Source organism: Thermobia domestica, chromosome 9 (genome assembly GCF_964235325.1).
Source record: "Thermobia domestica chromosome 9, izTheDome1.hap1.1, whole genome shotgun sequence".
Lineage (NCBI taxonomy): Eukaryota > Metazoa > Arthropoda > Insecta > Zygentoma > Lepismatidae > Thermobia > Thermobia domestica.
Window position 1 is genome coordinate 38,995,551 of NC_137462.1, and position 14,815 is coordinate 39,010,365.

The 14,815-nt window shown below is 38.1% G+C and overlaps 1 protein-coding gene across 4 annotated transcripts in view; it reads left to right on the forward strand.

Moving 5' to 3' along the window:
- LOC145694586 (uncharacterized) overlaps positions 1 to 11,134 on the forward strand; it is a 52,440-nt gene extending 41,306 nt beyond the window's left edge. For all 4 annotated transcript variants that reach the window (XM_081770944.1, XM_081770945.1, XM_081770943.1 and 1 more), the window contains 2 exons: positions 1,247 to 1,439; positions 7,779 to 11,134. In XM_081770944.1, the coding sequence (XP_081627070.1) occupies positions 1,247 to 1,439; positions 7,779 to 9,502 (1,917 nt within the window). In that variant the 3' untranslated portion in view covers positions 9,503 to 11,134. The remainder of the gene's footprint in view (positions 1 to 1,246; positions 1,440 to 7,778) is intronic.
- The last annotated feature ends 3,681 nt before the right edge of the window (positions 11,135 to 14,815 follow it).

Below are 14,815 nucleotides of genomic sequence, written 5' to 3' on the forward strand. Positions count from 1 at the left end.
TATTCGACCGAAGACCTCCGGCAAACAAATTGTTGTGTACCATTAAGAGTTGACCGTTCTACGTTCCTCTAAAGGCACAGTTGCCACAATACCAAGAAAAAACAGGTGACCATTTGTTTCGATGTTCTTCGAGCGCGAATAACTTTTGTTGGATTTTTTTCATCTTGAAACACCCATATACTCGACTGCTGTTTACGTTCCCGGCTCATATACATATATCCGTGATTTGTCACCTGTTATAATCTTATATACGTCTTTTGAAGCACCGCCATTGTATTTATTGAGCGTTTGTGTGCATCAATCGACGCGAGCTTCTTTTTGAGTTTTTGTCAAATTATGTGGGATCCAACGAGAACAAGCCTTTCTCACAGCTAAATGATCATGCAATATTTTATATATGCTGGTGGAGCTAATGCCTAGGGTTGCTTCAATCTCACAGTATGTCTCATGACGATCTTGCAGTATTAGGTTTTGGACAGCATTAATGTTTTCTTGAATAACAACTGATTTTGGACTACCTTCGCGAATTTCGTCAGTGAGCGAATGACGGCCACGAATAAAATCGTTACACCAGCGTTTCACAGTGGCAAAGGATGGGGCTTCGTCACCAAATGTGGAAGTAAGTTGATCGATGCAATCTTGTCCTGATAATCCACGTCGAAAATCGTAATAAATTATCGCACGACAATTTTCACGAGTTAATTCCATTTTTGTGTTGTCACGCAATCTTCAAGTCAACGTAAACAACACAAATAAAGCTATTGACAAAGCGTTTGAAGTACGTTATGATCAACAATGTCAAACGTTTCTATGGAAACAAAAAGTAGCGCCTAACTACAACCAGTGTTGCCAAGGCTCAAAATATAAATAGTGGCCCTCGTATTCATGTGTAAGGTCACCGATAATGAGCGTCAAGTTAGAGAGTAGCTAAAATGAAAGTGTTCATTATATATATATACGTTAAGTTTGAGTATGAGTTTAGCTCGGTTAAATTGAGGTAAACTCGTTTTAAACGTGGCTTGCTTTTCATAAAATAACCCTGGGTTTAAGGCACAGAATTTAAGGAAAGAAAACCTAAAGATTTCTTTGATACCAAGCATTTCAAAAAACATGTTATAAAAAAATACACCAGTAGCTTTCTATTGAAATTGAGGTGATTCTCCGTTTGAAACTGAGGTGAATGGACTTGTAGTTTTTTTCACTACTGTATGCTAGTAGTTGATATAACCTTTCTTTTGTTGCGCAGAAATGTGGACAGGTTCTTGGCATTGACTCTCATAAATATGCTGTTGCCGATGCCGAAGCGAATGCGGCTCTAAATGGCATTACCAACTACAAAGTTTTCCATGGGACTATCGAGGATACATTGCCTACAATACTAGAAGAGGTGACTAGTGAGGAAGTAATTGCCGTTATTGATCCACCAAGAAATGGGTTGTGTAAGTAAACTTATTTTCCATTTTTTTTTTCGTTCAAATTATTGTATACGGGTATACATTTTGTACTTGTAAAATAAGAAGAAATTTTTATTTTTACGTCTCCAGTCATTGCAATGTAGGCTAAAGAAGGCGGATGATTAATGGAAAGTGAATAATTAGGAAAGAATTGCTTAAATGAAACTGTGGGAAGGTATCCTGGAATCGAAAGACTGAGAGGACACTTTATCTCAGTAGTAGAGTTTTTTTTTTTTTTTTTCATTTCATTCGCTCAGCCGCGTTACTGTCAGCCGGTGCCTTGAGCATTCAAAACCGGCGAAGTATCATCATTGCGAATGATTTCTCTTTTGGGTTTATTTATTTCATAGTTTTGAAGAAGGAAAGGGAAGGAAAAAAGGACGGGAAACTAAAACAAGGGATTTGCCAAAAAAAAAAGATAAAACAAACAAACAAACAAACAAAAATAACTAAATTTAATATTTGCTTAACTCTACTCTCATTTGTAGTCTTGTGAGATTTTGTGTGTTTTTTTGTTTTATTGAGTTTGAGTTTGTTACGTGTGTGTTGTTTTGTATGTCGTATGTTTTGTGTTTTGGTGTTTACCTATTGGTCATCTTCTTCTTTCTTCTTTTCTTCAGGTTTTCACTCTGTATGTTTGGTTTCTCTGGTTTCTGCCTGCATTTCTCTCCTGTGTGTTCTATATTTGCACTATTTACACTGGCTTTTCACCTGTAAATTTTACCTCTTTTCACTATCCTGCATCAACACTACACTACACTCACTACGGATATTGACACTGACTGCTTTTGATGAAATCACTAACCTTCACCAACTAGTACTTACACTATGAAACACACACACTACACTTACTTTTATCTAAATTTTCACATTTTCAAAAACTTTTAATTTTCTTATGCTTCTATATAAGCGTTTCCTGTTACTTTTGCTTTGATGCTTTAGTGTTCTCAGTTTCGTATCAATGCCAGTTTCTACCCACTTGTGCTGGCTTGAGGTCCAGGGCCCACTCAGAGCACTTAGTGCAGGCCCTGGTCCGTTTTATCCTTCGGCCGGCACGCCCGGGATGGGCCGTCCTATTGGCGAGAGTTTCTCTATGTTTTCTCTCTGAGACACTATCCTCGCTTCACCTCTACTCATGCACTCACGCAACATTCACTCTTGCACCGGAGTTCCTTTCCAAACCGAGAGGCTGGAGGTGCAGCACGCATTCTGGTCCTCGGCGAAAGCACGGTAATCCAGTGCTTGGGTTCCAGGAGTCTTTTCTCCGGTCCGAGGACTTCTTCACACATTCTTCCACTTGCACTCATCCTTCTATTCTTCTTCTGTAAGTTTTTCGTCTTAGTTCGGAGTATTCATTTGTCAAATTTTCCAATTTTTTTGCAGTCTTCCTCTACTTGTATTATTTCTTTCAGCGGTTTTTCTCTTATTTGAGTTCTTAATTCTAAAATTTCTTCTAATAATGGACACCACATGACATGGTGCTCAGGATTTCCTTCTTCTCCGCATTCACACATTGGGCTGGGTCTTAACTTGATTCTGTGGAGGTGTTGTTCGTATGGTCCATGGCCTGATAGATAATGAACCAATCCATATGTTGGATTTAAGTGATTTATTTTTAGTCTGTCGACGATGCTAGGAAATATTCTATGTAATCGTTGCGCTCCACTGCATCCCTGCCATTCTTTATCCCATAGTTGAATTATGTTGTCATTAATTTCTTTCTCGTCTTTTAGATCCCTGTTAAAAATTTCTCTAATTTTCCTTTCCTCTTCTTTTCTTAACCAGTAATTAGTTGCCCTTTGCAGTAACACATAGTTCATTGGTTGGATACCAAGGATTATACAGAGTGCGCTATGCGAAGTAGTGTTAAAAGCTCCAGACATTCTGATTAATAGGTTTCTTTGTGGTCTATTGATTTGGTTTCTGTAGGTCTTATTTCTTAATAGTCTATCAATCCAAACGCTGGATGCGTACGCCATGGTAGCTGACAAAATAGTTTCTTGGTATAGTCTTAGTATTTTTAATGGTAACCTGTATCTGTTTCTTGCAATAGTGGTCAATTTATTCGCTACACTGTTTCCCCTTTTTACTATATATTTCAAATGTTCATCAAATTTTAGTCTATCGTCTAGCATTATGTCAAGGTATTTTATACTTTGCACTCGTTCTACTCCAACTCCATTTAATTTTATAGTCGGATTTCTTTGTAGTTTTGTGCCGAAAATTAGATATTTGGTTTTCTTTGATGATATCCTTAATTTACTCTCCATACTCCATTCTTCAAGTGTTTCTGTTATCTTTTTAACTTTTTCTTCTAATTCCCTTCGGCTGTTTCCTGATGTTGTTATTACGACGTCATCGGCGATTGCCACTATTTTATCGACTTCTTGCTTTTTGTTTATTTTTTCCAAGCATGGTTGTAATTCTATGTCCCATAGTAGGGGTCCTAATATTGATCCTTGCGGGCATCCTTTCTCTGTTTTAATTACTATGTCGCCCTCTTCATTGGGTATTATTATTTTTCTGTTTTCTAGATAGTTTCTTATCAAATTTAGTAAGTATTCTGGCATTTCCAGTTTTTTTACATTTTCAATCAAGGATGGAAACCATAAATTATCAAATGCTCCTTCGATGTCAATGAAGAGCGCTAATACATATTTCTTTTCGTATATCTTTTCTTTGATATCATCTAGAAGAGTATTTATGGCGTCTTCTGTTGATTTTCCTGCTCTGAATCCAAATTGTAGTTTGTCTTCAGTTACGTTTCTGTATTTTTGAATTCTGTTTAATATTACTCTCTCAAAAATTTTTTTTATATTTTTAATAAGCATATAGGTCTATATGAGTTTACTTCGGATGGATCCTTTTCTGGTCCCTTTGAGAGAATAATTAATTTTGATGCTTTCCACGGCTCTGGAATTTCTTGTTTCTTTATTAGTAGGTTGAAAAGCTTCGTTAGATAGGGGACCCATAAATCTTTAGTCTTCTTGTATATTTCGTTTTTGATGCCATCTACACCCGGAGATTTCTTGTTTTTAAGTTTTCTAAAGATCTTTTCTATTTCTTCGTTAGTAACTTTGTCCGATTCTGGTACAGTTCCTGTATGCTGTTCACCCATTTTGTTTCTTAGCACTGTGTTTCTTTCTGTGTCGTTATTGTTTTCATCTCTGGGAAAAAATTTGTTCGCTAAAACTTTTAGAGTTTCTTCTCTGTTTGAGGTGTATGATCCATCTAATTTCTTGACTGTATTTAATACTAATGGGTTTCTTTTTTGTGTTATGAGTTTGTATGGAACACCCCATGGATCTATTTCAATATTTTTCTTTAGGTAAAGATCCCAACTTCTTTTCTTAGCCTCTAATATTGCTTCCTTATATGTATTCTTTGCGTTTCTATATTTTTCTAATCTTCTTTCCTTTAGTATTGGGTTGTAAGTTGCTTGATAAATTCTACTACAAATTCAGTAGTAGAGTGCTTACCTCTGGTCGCCCGGGACAAGAACTCGCCTTAGCGCCCCCCTGACCAACCAAATCAAAACGCTCCCCCCCAAATATTTGTCCAATTTTGTGCCCTCCCAATCCGGCGCCAGGGTACAAGCTCCATTTGTCCCCCTAGTTACGTCACTGGGAGTCCCTGGTTCGATCCCCGGCCTAGTAAGTTTCTGGTGGACATTATCGTGTCTGTGGGTTCTCTCATGGTACTTCCGTTTCCTCCCACCGATTCTTCCATCATTCACTTGGCCTAATCATCATTCTTCCTTAGAATAAAGGGCATAATCATGAGTCTTTAAATTGAAAGATTTCATTTTCTCTCACCAGAGGTGGCGTGTATTTTGCTAAGAAAGTTGGAAAGTGCAACAATCCTTCAAACAGAATCTACTTAACCGGAACTCTAATTTGGGTTAATAACAAGACGGAAATTCTCAAATAGATGTTGAGCAATGCGATGTTCGCCACCACGAAAATAATGTTAGATATTTTTATACAATTTCCAACGCTCATGCCAGTTTTAGTTAGGGGAATGTCTTAATCCTTTCCATTAAGGTCATGCCTAACGTTTTCAAATGAGATCATCAATCCCTATGCATAATAACATAATGAACTTCTTTTCAAAGTATTATGAAAACTATTTGTCTTATGCAGTTCGAAATTTCCCCAAATATTAACCTACCCCAATACTACATGCTCACGTTTTTATTTTTAAATTAGCTCTTATAGTTCATTAATATTACTTTTTACAAGGAAATGTGACAACGCTGGAAAGAACACAAATTCAGGTATTGGAGAATCAGCAGGGTTTCTTGTCCTACTTCTGGAGGTGAAGAAATAAACAAGTTCTCCTGATCCATTCACACTATTGTTCCTCACTGATCTTCAAAACGTTGCTAGGGGAGGGAAACAAGTTACCAAATGATAAAAGATCGTTCATTTAATAATGTCTAGAATGCATATCTTCGAAGTTATGTTAGTTTACAACCTGATCATATGGTTCGGAAGAAGAAAAGGTTGCGGGAGGCAAAACTGACTGCTGTCAAGAAATGAGACAACCTTATCTACCTACACATCTTTTTACTTGTATTTTATAACAAGCCTTATGAAACAGCGTACACTTTTCCTATTTTCACTTTTCAACCATTTTTAATCCTAAATCTTGATTTTTGCGCGGTAAGAAATGAGACACGACAGAGGAAACGCAAAACTAAAAGCATTATCATCAATATTTTGCTTTCCAAAATAACTTAAAAAAAAAAAAAAATTAAAATAAATATCTGGGAAGATAAAAGAACAAATCATGGCATTTCAGGCGTGTGCGTAACAGTAATATACAAAATAAATAAATAAATATTACAATATTTCTAAGGGTCTAGATCATTTGGACCCAATATTGGATTCCAAGGGCAAGCAGTGTTATATAGTATTTTGACTCAGTTTCCTGACCAACGTTACGCTACATCTTGATCTACAATTGCCTCACTTTTAAACAAAGAGACGTTTATCCTTGTTTCCCCTACGTAGTTCATAACACTTCACAATTTTAGGAAAAAATACCTGGCAACATATATCACTTCTACTCTCCGGATTCATTTAAAGAACCAATTACTGGTTGGTCGCAAACTGGAATTATTGTTTTCGGCTGAGGAATATTATCAAACTCAATTAAATTTGGCCGATACATAAACAGTAATGACCTTGTTGCAAATTGGAATTACGCTGTATATATCGTAAAGTACGCAAAAGTGAATCGAATGACTATTCCCACGTTATTCTCCGAACTCCAATTAGTAACTATACGAAATTTCATCCAACTCGTCAAGTTGGGACCATTCACTTGTAAGAAACAATCATGTTATAGAAAAACTATTAGCTTTGCACCGATTGAATCTTGATCAGTTATGCTTTGTTCAGAAATTGTAATCGAAGAGAGTGGGAGCTCAGTCTTGTGAAGAAGAAAGGGTCACAATCTTGCTACGTATGAGAGAAAATCTTTCCCTAAACCAGCTTTATAATAACTGAAGTTACATGACCAGCACTAACTGAAGTTACATGACCAGCATTGACATTTCGGGCGTGGATCAGCAAACAAAGCGCACAAGAACACATACTCTATTTCGGATATCCTCCCCCTCCCCCCTTCCCCAAAGAAAAGAGCTGAATTTGGAGTTGAAGTGAGTTAACCTGTTTGACGTACACTGAAAGATGTTATTTGCTACTAGCATTCTATTTACTACTTACCTGACATGTGATTTCATACCTTTGTCGTAGACTTAAGAAAAAACAGTTTTGTCTGCATTGTCACTTGTCAGTCACTTGCCTACATAGGTACACTCGTGTCCAAAATGATTGTTGCATATCTATAACTTTCTTCTTGTAAGAATATAATTTGATAATGATTTTGCAGGATACTTTTAATACTGATACTATGTGTATAATCGGAAAATGTATATTTGTGGTAAATTTCATAGGAGAAGAATTATAAATACGAAAATTAGAATGATTAAAACAAAATGTTGCTAAATGGACAAGAAGGTTTTATTTTCGTTTTACTGCTCTTTTGACATGAAATTTGCCACATACATGTCTTCGCCGATTATACACATACTAACATTACAAGAAACACCAGGCGAATTCGTTATCAAATTATATTTCTACAACAACATATTTATAGACACGCGACAATAATTTTGGACATGAGTGTACATATTGGAGAAGCAAATATATGAGCTCAAATAATAGACTTTTATCCTTTGATTGTTCAGTGAAAATAGAATGGTGATTAATGCGCTTCATAATTAAAATTCTAATTGCATTGTTTTGTGTATTTCAGATGTAACAGCAATGCAAGAAATACGCAAAGTATCGAAGCTTAGTAAAATTATTTATGTCGCGTCAGATATTTATCAAGGTCGAAAAAATATAAATGACCTATGTTGTCTACCCGCGTCAGGGTCTGGTGGAGATCCGTTCATTCCATTGAAAGCTATACCAGTAGACATGTTTCCTCTAACGTTATACTGTCAGATGGTAATTCATTTTGAGCGTCGTGATGTGAACACTCTGCCAAAAGCTGCAGTACAACCTGCTGTTGAGCAAGCGAAAAATGGAACAAAACCTGATAATGCGCCAGCAGCGCTAACGAAGGAGGAAGAACAAATATTAGATACACTTTCACAGATATACGACTCGCAATACAAGAAGTTAAAAGCTGTTGTATTAAACAAGTTTCGTCAGTTGTATTTTATGAAGGAACATGTCGACTGGAGTAAACTTATTGAAAATGAATTTGTTAGAACATCGGAGGCTGTGTATTCGGATTTAGTGCTGAAGCACCCAGTCTTGGGCATGGGAAAGAAGAGTCAAGCAAAGAAGCCACAGAATAAAGCAGCACCTGGACCGACATCAGCCGGAGTAAGGAAAAATCTGTCTTCTCAGAGAGGATTTGGACAGAAGGGCAAACAGTCAAATTTACAGAAGCAAAGGGGAGATCAAAATACTGGCATTGCGCATCTGCTTGGGATGCTTCCCAGTCTATTGTCATTTGAAAAAGTTCCTGAACTATTTCCATTTAACAGATTTCCCAATGACCGTTCACGTTCCGCATTACAAGATTATTGCCCACCCGTGGAAGCAGATAGACCAGTGGGGTCGCCGAAGGCTAACTATTCCGACATCAGAGATTTGGTTGCAGCTGAAGTTCGGAAGGTTCTTGGTACTAGCAAGCAGTTGGACGTTGGACCCTCACGACCGAGTGACAGTTTATCTGAAAGTTTCAGGAGAGATCCTCTTCCAGGATTTTCAAGCTCTTCATCGTTCAGAAGAGATGAATATGAAGATGAGTATGATGATGTGCGATATAAAGATGATTATAGTTCTGATTCTAAATACTATCGACCGTCAAGTAGCAAGCAGTTGGACCTAGGACTCTCACGACCGAGTGAGAGTTTATCTGGAAGTTTCAGAAGAGAACCTCTTTCAGGATTTTCAGGCTCTTCATCGTTCAGAAGAGATGAATATGAAGATGAGTATGATGATGTGCGATATAAAGATGATTTTAGTTCTGACTCCAAATACTATCGACCGTCGAGTAGCAAGCAATTGGACGTAAGGCCCTCACGACCGAGTGATAGTTTATCTAGAGGTTTAAGAAGAAATCCCCTTTTAGAATTTTCAAGCTCTTCATCGTTCAGAAGAGATGAGAGTGATGAGATGCGATACAAAGATGATTTTAGTTCTGACTACAAATACTTTCGACCATCGAGTAGTAAACAATTGGACGTAGAACCCTCACGACCGAATGACAGTTTATCTGGAGGTTTAAGAAGAAATCCTCTTTCAGAATTTTCAAGCTCTTCATCGTTCAGACGAGAGGAGTATGAAGATGAGTATGATGATATGCGACACGAAGATGATTTTAACTCCGACTCTAAATACTATGGACCGTCAAGTAGCCAATCATTGCTCTCGAGAAACCTTCAAAATAATGAAGGAAGAGGAATGGACAGAGCTTATCCGTCCAAAGATGGCCTATTTACAAGGAGAAATATATACTAGAAGCCTCATACATGTACGTGTCAGTCAAAAGTAAGAAATCTCCTGAAGGAGTGCCAGTTCGTTTGTGCACGATTTCTTTTTTTTTTTTTTTTTTTTTTTTTTTTTTTTTTTTTTTTTTTTTAATTGTGTATTACTTACGCAATATTAACAGTTTACAATTACTGTCAGTTTCATTAGTTAATTTTGTATGTGTATATGTATGGTACCACATGTGTCTCGGTATGGAGAAGTCATAGATTTATACCCAATTGTGAACAACTTTTATTATTTTTTGTAAGATAGAATTAATGTAAATTTTCTAACCTAGTAAAGTTACGTTAAAAATGTATTGCACCTTCAAGAGTAGATTTTATACGTTGGCAAGTCTTAAGTGTCTATTTGTAAATTTGAAACTTGATGTGATTTCTGCCTTTTTTTTTTTCTTTTTAAGAAATATTGCGTTAATTTGTTTAATACTAGGTTGAGAGTATTATTTGAGAGAAATGCATGTGTCTATATATACTCAGATACATGAATATACAGGGTGTCCGAGAAGTCCTTCCCTGATTACAGAAATTGATAACTCAGGCTAGAAATAAGATAGAAATATGAAACTGATGTTGAATTGTTTACAAACTATAAAAGTTTTGGTCACATCAGTACACTTCCACATGAGCACCCTTGGTAGCACGTAGCACATCTAGGTGATATTCAATTTCCATCCACACATTAGCCAACATCACTGGAGGGATCGATGCAACGACTGTGGTTATTCGTTGCTGCAGGGTTTCAAGATCTGGTACACGTGTTCGGTAGACCTCATCCTTAACATAACCCCATAAAAAGAAGTCTAATGGGGTTATGTCAGGAGAGCGTGTCTGCTGAGGTTCTTGGTCGACCAGACCTCGGAAGGTCAGCAACCGACCCTGTGTTCTTGAACTTCTCATACCAGGCTTTAATGCTCTTGACATCAGGTGGAGTCCTCCCAAATGTTGTCTGGAACTGTCTCTTCACCGTGGTTGGTGATCGTGTCTCATGGTACCACAGGACACACTGTGCCTTCTCCTGGTTGGTTGGCATGGCTTCTTGGGCTTCTTACTTACGTACTACAAACCTAAAACAAAAACAAAAACAAAAAAAAATTGAGACTTGGTAAAACAGAACAAACCTAAAACAGACAAAAACTTTTATAGTTTGTAAACAATTCAACACCAGTTTCATATTTCTATCTCATTTCTAGCCGGAGTTATCAATTTCTGTAATCAGGGAAGGACTTCTCGGACACCCTGTAGTAGACAAACTTATCAGGCAACAAACCACAAGGTAGCTTTTTCATTATGAAGGTGATTGAACGTATTTTGTGTTATTAATTACTTTATTATTATTATTATTTTTTAAAAAGTATATTTTTCATTGTAATACTTTGCTATGTATGATTTTCGACTTTGCAACCATGTTTACATCGAATGGTATTATAACATTTTTCTTTATTACTGATAGAGACAATAGATCTGCATATAGTTGAAAATAATTGCAATTTGCTGTTTTGTATAGTTATATTGTAAATTGCATTCATTTGTATTTTATACGCTTAACCAACTACTATTATACAAGTTTTACTTGTACACTGTCACGTAATAAATTTGAATTGTAGTAGTGTGTTTTGCTTAATTCAGAGTACAGGTTACTTTTTTTTTTCTTCTTTTCAAAAAGACATACAGTGCATTTGAACGTCTCCTTGCAGTGGATTATCGCAAAGAGGTACGTGGAAACGCTGAATACAGTATGATGCCCACCGCCTTTACTCGCCGATGTGGGTGTTTCTGTTGAGTTGAAGGGAAAAGTCTAACCTTGTTCATGTCTTGAGTCGGACATTTGCTTAACATAACATACACATACATATGAAGATGTGTTTTTAATATTTTTTTCACATGTCGAGTACCTAAATTCAACTGTGGAGAGAGTTTTTCGACGCATCATGTGTATGTGTATATGACGAATAAGATAATAAGCTAGGAACTTGTGAATTCCTACTTATAGTATATTTTTTTATGTAAATATCTTCGAAGTTTACTGAAATGACCAAAACCACATTGTAGAATTATTCTAAAAGTAAGGTTATGTATGTAAATGTGAAGAGGAGAAATAAATTTTTTGTTACATAAATAACGATTATGTTAGATATTACTTCCATCTAATTACAAATTTAAACTTAACTCCAGAATTTCGTTATTTAATTCAAAGAATACTAACTTTAAAGTTTAGCAATTAGTCATAAAATTATTTATATATATAGGATGTTTCAAAAATCCTTTACCACTCCTTTTAAAATCCGTACGGATGTATTGATCTTGATGTAGGAAATATAAAATAGGACTAGGGGCAAACCTTTTGGATGATGGTTCGCGGACGGCCACCATCTTGATTTTTTTTTTATATCAAACGATAGGTGGGTCATGTGATGCATGACCTTATGCTAGAATTTGCTCAGGATGTCAAATCTGAAAGCAGATTTCTATTTGGGGAGAAGTTGTGGACAACTGAGGTGTTGAGCCTCTTTCTTGCAGGTGTTGAGCCATGCCGTTAATAACTGAGGAACGCATCCAGATCGTCAAACTGTGGGGTGGGAGAAGTGCTCGTGCAGTAGCAGCAGATTTCAATCAGCGTCATCCACAACGTCACCTGTGTCACGTGTTTAAGTGGCACAGTTATTAACCAAATTTGAGGAGACAGGCATGTTCGCGAATAGACCGCGTAGAGGACGGCCGCGGACAGCAACGGACGACGCAACAGCTACGGCAGTGCTGGCCTCCTCCTCGATGACACCACAGTGGAGTACACGTCGTCTCTCCATGCAGTGTGATTTGAGTTCCAGTTCAGTGTACAGGGTTCCTCAGAGTCACAAGTGACATCCGTATAAGGTGCAAATGCAGCAACACCTATCGGAGGACGATCCAGATCACCGCGTGCAGTTTTGCGAGTGAGCAATCGAGCAGTTATGGCTAAATCCAAACTTCGCGATGGAGATACTCCATTCTGATGAAGCTTACTTCTTCATAAATGGGGAGGTGAATAGAAAGAACATGCACTGTTTGTCGCTTGAATATCCTGCATGCATAGATCCCTCGAAAATGATCGGTGCACAAAGGGTTCTGATGTGGGCGGGGATATGGGAAACATGCATTATTGCTCCTTTTTTCATTCATAAAATTTTAAAACTGCGGAACGATACCTGGAGATGTTAAAGACTGAGATACTGCCAGGTGCTGTCGGAAAATGGTATATTTCTCAGTTTTTTCCAATAAGACTATGCGCCTCCCCACTTTGACATCCAGGTGCGTCAGTTCCTGGATGAACGATTTCCTGGGGCATGGATTGGTCGCCGTGAGCCAGTTGAATGGCCTGCCGAATCACCAGATCTCACTCCAATGTATTTCTACTTTGAGAACACATTAAGGCTGTAGTGTATGGTGTGAAAATTAGTGATCTTCGTCATCTTGAGCAACGTATCATAACTGCCTGTGAGCAAACTTCCCCAGCTACCCTGCTCCCTGTTCATAGCAATTGAGAGAGGCGTCTGCACACGTACATTGTCCAGCACGGAGCACATTGTGCAACAGGTAAACATCAATTGTCGTTGTCCATAACTTCTGACCAAATAAAGCTTTCAGACTTGACATCCTGAGTAAATTCTAGCCTAAGGTCATGTATCACATGACGACTCATCTATCGTTTGAAATAAAAAATTGAAATTCAACATGGCGGCATTCAAAACGGCGACCGTCTGCGAGTCATCATGCAAAAGGTTTGCCCCTAGCCCTATTGTATGTTTCCTACATCAAGTTCAATACATCCGTACGGATTTTAAAAGGGGGTGGTAAAGGACTTTTGAAACACTAATATATATATATATATATATATATATATATATATATATATATATAAAATGAAAGTGACTACCTTTGTGACTGAATAACTCTTGAACCGACTGATCTCGACCAAGTTTTCAACATAGATGAGGTTCGATCTAAGAAGTGTTTATATCATTTCACTTTCACGGTGCACGGGTGGGGGAAGGGGGAGATATTTAAAAATGATCGAAATTGACCGATATCAGTGTCGAATCCATAGTCTTTGAGGTCATGCCACTTCCGATACCGTTTAAATCTAAATTCAGCCCCGCAGCTTGGGAGAGATATATAAAAATTATAATTGAAAGTGGCCGATATTAGTGTCGAATCCGTAGTATTCGGAGTCACCAAGATAAACAGTGATACTTCCGATGACGTTTAGATCCAAAGTCACCTTTTATGTCCAAAATGAAACGTATTCTCTCTGTGCGAAGAACGAATATTCTGCTAGTTTATATCTATCTATCTCTAAAAGGAGTGTTTGAAAGAAACGAGCCGAAGGCTGTAATGTGCACCCCGCTGATAGAATGGTAGTAATGTTGCGCATGTAACAAACAGGCATTCCGACAAGAGCGCGCAAGTTCACAGCCCATCGCTAGAGGGTCACGTGTGCAAGCCAGTAGAAGCAGACGCCAATCGTCCAGCGCTGTCAGTCGTGTTGTGAGTAGTGCAACAATGAAATGGAGGCGTCAAAGGAAGAGGAAAGAGGTGTTATTCGTTTTCTGATGGTGGCAGGAGTAGGGGAAACGGTCATCCATCGGAGAATGTCAGAAGTGTACGGTGAACACTGCATGTCCATTACAAGGATCGAGGAGTGGCACAAGTGCTTCAGAGAAGGACGGATGTCGTTAGCCGATGATGCATGATGCACACCACACCGCATTACCGGTCACATCGTCCAGCTGATTGATACACTCGTTACTCAGGATCGCAGAGTTACAGTGAAAGCCATAGCCGCCGAGGTGAACTTAAGTGTCGGAAGTGTGCACACCATCATGACGGAAAGACTGAACTGGCGTAAATTGTGCACGCAATGGATGCTCCACAGTCTTCAACCATAACAGGAAGCATGACCCACAGTCTTGACCATATGCAGCGCTATGCCAGGGAAGGGAATGAGTTCCTGCCACGAGTGGTGGCTGGAGATGAGTCTTGGTGTCATCACTTCGAACCGGAATCGAAACGACAGTCTCTCCACTGGAAGCATCCAGGGTCACTACCACCAAAAAAAATCCGAGGCCATCTACAGAAGTGCAGAAAAGGTTATGCTGACATTCTTCTTTGACCAAGACGACTCCCTTCTGATAGACTTCCTGCAGCACGGGACAACATTGAATGCCCAGCGTTACGCGCAAACATTGACCACCTTCGCCAAGTGATCAAATCGAAACAAACAGGCAAGCTCACCCGTGGGGTCATTTTG